This window comes from Pelophylax lessonae (genome assembly GCF_965119305.1).
Source record: "Pelophylax lessonae genome assembly, chromosome: 7".
NCBI classification, from domain to species: domain Eukaryota; kingdom Metazoa; phylum Chordata; class Amphibia; order Anura; family Ranidae; genus Pelophylax; species Pelophylax lessonae.
The window spans coordinates 1,982,216-1,990,782 of record NC_138774.1 but is presented as its reverse complement, the minus strand read 5'-3'; the positions used below and the strand labels follow the sequence as shown (position 1 = coordinate 1,990,782).

The 8,567-nt window shown below is 43.9% G+C and overlaps 1 protein-coding gene across 2 annotated transcripts in view; it reads left to right on the top strand.

The window, feature by feature from the left end:
• The first annotated feature begins 6,809 nt into the window (after nucleotides 1–6,809).
• Nucleotides 6,810–8,567, top strand: part of RTN2 (reticulon 2) — a 43,383-nt gene continuing 41,625 nt past the window's right edge. For both annotated transcript variants that reach the window (XM_082263370.1, XM_082263369.1), the window contains exon 1: nucleotides 6,810–6,966. In XM_082263370.1, the coding sequence (XP_082119496.1) occupies nucleotides 6,936–6,966 (31 nt within the window). In that variant the 5' untranslated portion in view covers nucleotides 6,810–6,935. The remainder of the gene's footprint in view (nucleotides 6,967–8,567) is intronic.

The window sequence follows — 8,567 nt, the reverse complement described above, 5'->3', positions numbered from 1 at the left end:
TATGGACACTGGATGACCTGGAACATGGACACTGGATGACCTGGAACATGGACACTGGATGACCGGGAATATGGACACTGGATGACTGGGAATATGGACACTGGATGACCGGGAATATGGGCACTGGATGACCGGGAATATGGACACTGGATGACCGGGAATATGGACACTGGATGACCGGGAATATGAACACTGGATGACCGGCAATATGGACACTGGATGACCGGGAATATGGACACTGGATGACCGGGAATATGGGCACTGGATGACCGGGAATATGGACACTGGATGACCGGGAATATGGACACTGGATGACCGGGAATATGGACACTGGATGACTGGGAATATGGGCACTGGATGACCGGGAATATGGACACTGGATGACCGGGAATATGGACACTGGATGACTGGGAATATGGGCACTGGATGACCGGGAATATGGACACTGGATGACCGGGAATATGGACACTGGATGACTGGGAATATGGACACTGGATGACAGGGAATATGGACACTGGATGACTGGGAATATGGACACTGGATGACCGGGAATATGGACACTGGATGACCGGGAATATGGACACTGGATGACTGGGAATATGGACACTGGATGACCGGGAATATGGACACTGGATGACTGGGAATATGGACACTGGATGACCGGGAATATGGACACTGGATGACCGGGAATATGGACACTGGATGACTGGGAATATGGGCACTGGATGACCGGGAATATGGACACTGGATGACCGGGAATATGGACACTGGATGACTGGGAATATGGACACTGGATGACCGGGAATATGGACACTGGATGACTGGGAATATGGACACTGGATGACCGGGAATATGGACACTGGATGACCGGGAATATGGACACTGGATGACCGGGAATATGGACACTGGATGATCAGGAATATGGACACTGGATGACTGGGAATATGGATAGTGGATGACCGGGAATATGGACACTGGATGACTGGGAATATGGACACTGGATGACCGGGAATATGGACACTGGATGACTGGGAATATGGACACTGGATGACCGGGAATATGGACACTGGATGACCGGGAATATGGACACTGGATGACTGGGAATATGGGCACTGGATGACCGGGAATATGGACACTGGATGACCGGGAATATGGACACTGGATGACTGGGAATATGGGCACTGGATGACCGGGAATATGGACACTGGATGACCGGGAATATGGACACTGGATGACTGGGAATATGGACACTGGATGACCGGGAATATGGACACTGGATGACCGGGAATATGGACACTGGATGACCGGGAATATGGACACTGGATGACTGGGAATATGGACACTGGATGACCGGGAATATGGACACTGGATGACTGGGAATATGGGCACTGGATGACCGGGAATATGGACACTGGATGACCGGGAATATGGACACTGGATGACCGGGAATATGGACACTGGATGACTGGGAATATGGGCACTGGATGACCGGGAATATGGACACTGGATGACTGGGAATATGGACACTGGATGACCAGGAATATGGACACTGGATGACTGGGAATATGGACACTGGATGACCGGGAATATGGACACTGGATGGCCAGGAATATGGGCACTGGATGACCGGGAATATGGACACTGGATGACTGGGAATATGGACACTGGATGATCAGGAATATGGACACTGGATGACTGGGAATATGGATAGTGGATGACCGGGAATATGGACACTGGATGACCGGGAATATGGACACTGGATGACCGGGAATATGGACACTGGATGACTGGGAATATGGGCACTGGATGACCGGGAATATGGACACTGGATGACTGGGAATATGGACACTGGATGACCAGGAATATGGACACTGGATGACCGGGAATATGGACACTGGATGACTGGGAATATGGATAGTGGATGACCGGGAATATAGTTTAATCAAAGAGAGGGTTTGACCGCACTCAGAAGTAGATGAAAGGGAAGTGTTTTATTCCCCATAAAACTTGAATACATACAGTGCATCGCACAGACATGGGACAGGTTGACGCGTTTCACGATTCTACAGATCGCTTACTCATAACCAATAGTGGGAAATCGGTGAGAGAGCCGCATAAATAGGCAGGCAACATATCAGCTGAAACAGATTCAAGGAAATGATCCAACACACCCAGAGTCTGATGTTAAAGAGGTTGTAAACTCGTTTAAAAACTTTTTTTTTTTTTTACAACCTGCAAGAGAAAGACATAATGAGCTAGTATGCATCGCATACTAGCTCATTATGAAATACTTACCTTAGAACGAGCCCCCGCCGTGCCGCTCTCTTACCTGTATGACGGGCGACATGACATGTCGCCCGTCTTCCGGGATCGCGGCATCCGGTCATCTGATTGGCCGGAGCCGCGGTGACGTCACTCCCGCGCACGCGCGCGGGAGCCGACGGTCACGGCACGGGGCTCTGAAGGAACGGCACGATCAGCCGTTCCTTCAGAGCGCATGCGCCAGTGACGTCACTGGCTGCATTAAAGGTAAATATCTCCTAAACGGTACATGTATAGGAGATATTTACAGTACCTATAGGTAAGCCTTATCATAGGCTTACCTATAGGTACAACTTCCTGAGGAGGGTTTACTTCCTCTTTAAAATGCCCAGCACCTGCGGATCAGTCACCTCAAACCAACTACAAAACAAAGCAGAAAAACAAACAAAGTGTCCATAACAAGAAAACATTGGAACATTCTTATAAAATCACAGACATATGAGGAGCGTCCAACAATCAGCTCCCCCTCTGGTATATCTTATACATGTTTTCATTCTCAAAAGGATCATTTATTTTATTTATTTTTTTGTTCTTTACCTTTTCTTGTCTTTATATATATATATATTTTTTTTTTTCATTTTTATATTCTTCTTTTTTCAATAGAATGATTATTTTTGTTCCTTTTCTTCAATTTTAGACAATTCAAATGGGACATACTTTTTGTCATGACTTATACGTGTGCTTTTATTTTGCATATTTTTACGCTTTATGAAATATATATGGACGCGTTGATCATGACTTTTATCCATTTCCAGGATTTGGTCAAAGGTCCCTTTTTGAAACCCTCTTTTTTTTAATATTCTTTTTTCAGAATTTTCTTCACTTTGTAATTTTTTATTTATCAATTGTCATCAATAATAATATTTTTAGTTCTGAAAAATTCCACACATTTATAATTTTCAACATTTATGGGTTTCACACACAATATTCACACACTATTCATTCCTTTTGCATATATCTTTATCATACTTTGAATATTTTTTTCATTCATTATATATATATATACACATCTTAGTTGAATTTTTCCATACATTTATTTTGTATATATGCATATATATGTTTTTTCACACTATTTTCTATACAAATGAGAGTTTTTGTTACATTAACATATGTAGTGCATTTTTGCACATATACATGTGTATATTTATACAAACACTCATTTGTTTATTTAAGCATAACATATACCAGAGGGGGAGCTGATTGTTGGACGCTCCTCATATGTCTGTGATTTTATAAGAATGTTCCAATGTTTTCTTGTTATGGACACATTGTGTTTTTCTGTGTTGGTTTGAGGTGACTGATCCGCAGGTGCTGGGCATTTTACATCAGACTCTGGGTGCGTTGGATCATTTCCTTGAATCTGTTTCAGCTGATATGTTGCCTGCCTATTTATGCGGCTCTCTCACCGATTTCCCACTATTGATTATGAGTAAGCGATCTGTAGAATCGTGAAACGCGTCAACCTGTCCCATGTCTGTGCGATGCACTGTATGTATTCAAGTTTTATGGGGAATAAAACACTTCCCTTTCATCTACTTCTGAGTGCAGTCAAACTCTCTCTTTGATTACTTGATGACCGGATGGCGAATCCGACCTGCACCAGAGTGACTTGCCTCACCTGAGCGGCTTTTTTCTGTTGCTACAATTTTTTCTCCGCCAGGAATATGGACACTGGATGACCGGGAATATGGACACTGGATGACCGGGAATATGAACACTGGATGACCGGGAATATGGACACTGGATGACCGGGAATATGGACACTGGATGACCGGGAATATGGACACTGGATGACCAGGGATATGGACACTGGATGATTGGGAATATGGACACTGGATGACCAGGGATATGAACACTGGATGACCAGGGATATGGACACTGGATGATTGGGAATATGGACACTGGATGACCGGGAATATAGACACTGGATGACCAGGGATATGGACACTGGATGACCAATAATATGAACCCTGGATGCCTAGGAATATGAACACTGGATGACCAGGGATATGGACACTGGATGGCCAGGAATATGAACACTGGATGACCAAGAATATGGAAATATGGAAACAGGATGACCAGGAAAATGGACACTGGATGATCTGGAATGACTGGGAATATGGACACTGGATTATTAGAAGTATGGATACTAAATGACCAGGAATATGGGTACTGGATGATCACGAATATGGACACTGGAAAACCTGGGATATGGGCACTGGTTGACCAGGAATATGAACACTGGATGATCTGGAATATGGACACTGGATGACCGAGAGTGTGGACACTAAATGACCAGGAATATAGACACTGGATGACTGGGAATATAGATACTGGATGACAGAAATTTGGACACTGGATGGCCAGGAATATGGACACTGGATGACCGGGAATATGGACACTGCATTATCAAGAATATGGACATTGGATGATTGGGAATATAGACACTGAATGTAAAGGAATATGGACACTGGATGACCGGGAATATGGACACTGCATTATCAAGAATATGGACATTGGATGATTGGGAATATAGACACTGAATGTAAAGGAATATGGACACTGGATGACCGGGGATATGGACACTGGATGACTGGGAATATGGACACTGGATGACTGGGAATAAGGACACTGAATGACCAGGAAAATGGACACTGGATGATTGGGAATATGGACACTGGATGACGGGGAATATGGACACTGGATGACGGGGAATATAGACACTGGATGACTGGGAATATGGACACTGGATGACCAGGAAAATGGACACTGGATGATTGGGAATATGGACACTGGATGACGGGGAATATGGACACTGGATGACGGGGAATATAGACACTGCATGACTGGGAATATGGACACTGGATGACGGGGAATATGGACACTGGATGATGGGGAATATAGACACTGGATGACCGGGAATATAGACACTGGATGACCGGGAATATAGACACTGGATGACCAGGAATATGGACACTGGATGACGGGGAATATAGACACTGGATGACCAGGAATATAGACACTGGATGACCGGGAATATGGACACTGGATGACCGGGAATATAGACACTGGATGACCGGGAATATAGACACTGACTGGATGACCAGGAATATGGACACTGGATGACCGGGAATATGGACACTGGATGACCGGGAATATAGACACTGGATGACCGGGAATATAGACACTGACTGGATGGCCAGGAATATGGACACTGGATGACCGGGAATATGGACACTGGATGACCGGGAATATAGACACTGGATGACTGGGAATATAGACACTGACTGGATGGCCAGGAATATGGACACTGGATGACCAGGAATATGGACACTGGATGACCGGGAATATGGACACTGGATGACCGGGAATATGGACACTGGATGACCGGGAATATGGACACTGGATGACCAGGAATATGGACACTGGATGACCGGGAATATGGACACTGGATGACCGGGAATATGGACACTGGATGACCGGGAATATAGACACTGGATGACCGGGAATATAGACACTGACTGGATGGCCAGGAATATGGACACTGGATGACCAGGAATATGGACACTGGATGACCGGGAATATGGACACTGGATGACCGGGAATATGGACACTGGATGACCGGGAATATGGACACTGGATGACCAGGAATATGGACACTGGATGACCGGGAATATGGACACTGGATGACCGGGAATATGGACACTGGATGACCGGGAATATAGACACTGGATGACGGGGAATATAGACACTGGATGACCAGGAATATAGACACTGGATGACCGGGAATATGGACACTGGATGACCGGGAATATAGACACTGGATGACCGGGAATATGGACACTGGATGACCGGGAATATGGACACTGGATGACCGGGAATATGGACACTGGATGACCGGGAATATAGACACTGGATGACGGGGAATATAGACACTGGATGACCAGGAATATAGACACTGGATGACCGGGAATATGGACACTGGATGACCGGGAATATAGACACTGGATGACCGGGAATATAGACACTGACTGGATGACCAGGAATATGGACACTGGATGACCGGGAATATGGACACTGGATGACCGGGAATATAGACACTGGATGACCGGGAATATAGACACTGACTGGATGGCCAGGAATATGGACACTGGATGACCAGGAATATGGACACTGGATGACCAGGAATATGGACACTGGATGACCGGGAATATGGACACTGGATGACCGGGAATATGGACACTGGATGACCGGGAATGTGAACATTGTTTGACACCAGAAAATATTTAGGCATTTTGGTAAAAATATATATTTTTTTTGTTATCCTTTCTATTATAATTATTATATAGATATAATCTCTATTATTCCTCTATATACATTGTATCAGTGTGTTCTCCTCCATCATTCTGTACATTGTATCAGTTCGCTGTCATGGTAGCGGAGGTGGTAGTGGCTTCCCCCCCCCCCCCCCCCCCTCCTCTGTGGTCCTTTGTCTGTGCGGGGCCCCTCCCAGTTGCTCCAGTCTGTGTGATGGTGTGTGTGTGTGCGGGTGTATATGGTGAGTATAGTGTGCTGTGCTGGGGCTGTATGGGTGTCACAGGCGCTCGGAGGATATGGGACACGTCCTGTCGTTCACACATTGCAGTAAGTCCATCCTGCTGTGTCATTCTGTCATTCTTCTCCTCTCTATCCATTGTGTGTGATTGCCACCCGCCACAGGCCTGACACACACACACACACACATATATATGTATACATATATACAGGCCTGACACACACACACACATATGTATGCTCCCATATATTCACAGGCCTGACACACACACATGTATACTCACATATACACACACATGTATACTCACATATACACACACACACACACACATGTATACTCACATATACACACACATGTATACTCACATATACACACACACACACACACATGTATACTCACATATACACACACATGTATACTCACATATACACACACACACACATGTATACTCACATATACACACACATGTATACTCACATACACACACACACACACACACACGTATACTCATATATATACACACACATGTATACTCACATATATATACACACATGTATAGTCACATATATACACACATATATATACTTACATACACACACGTGTATACTCACATATATACACACACATCCAGCTGAATACATGTGTTGTGTCCATCATCTATTCTCCATGTGTGTATATCCCGTGTGATTGTCTACCATATGGAATTTCTCTGTATCTGGGGCTCATTCTCAAAATACATCACATCTTGTTTTTGTTCGAATACCTCATGTACACATATAGAGGATCATATATGGGGGTACACATATAGAGAATCATATATGGGGTACACACATAGAGGATCATATAATGGGGTACACACATAGAGGATCATATAGGGGGTACACATTAAGAGGATCATATACTGGGCTACACATATAGAGGATCATATGCTGGCGTACACATATAGAGGATCATATATTGGGGTACACATATAGAGGATCATATGTGGGGGTATACATATAGAGGATTATTTATGGAGGTACACATATAGAGGATCATATACTTGGGTACACATATGGAGGATCATATACTGGGGTACACATATAGAGGATCATATATTGGGGTACACATATAGAGGATCATATGTGGGGGTATACATATAGAGGATTATTTATGGAGGTACACATATGGAGGATCATATACTGGGGTACACATATAGAGGATCATATATTGGGGTACACATATAGAGGATCATATATGGTGGTACACATATAGAGGATCATATATGGAGGTACACATATAGAGGATCATATATGGGGTACACATATAGAGGATCATATATGGGGTACACATGTAGAGGATCATATATGGAGGTACACATATAGAGGATCATATATTGGGGTAGACATATAGAGGATCATATACTGGGGTAGACATATAGAGGAACATATATGGGGTACACATATAGAGGATTATTTATGGAGGTACACATATGGAGGTTCACATATAGAGGATCATATATAGGGGTACACATACAGAGGATCCTATATGGAGGTACACATATAGAGGAATATATATTGGGATATATATATATATATATATACAGAGGATCATATATGGAGGCACACATATAGAGGATCATATATAGGGGGACACATACAGAGGATCATATATAGAGGTATACATATGGAGGATCATATATAGTTGTACA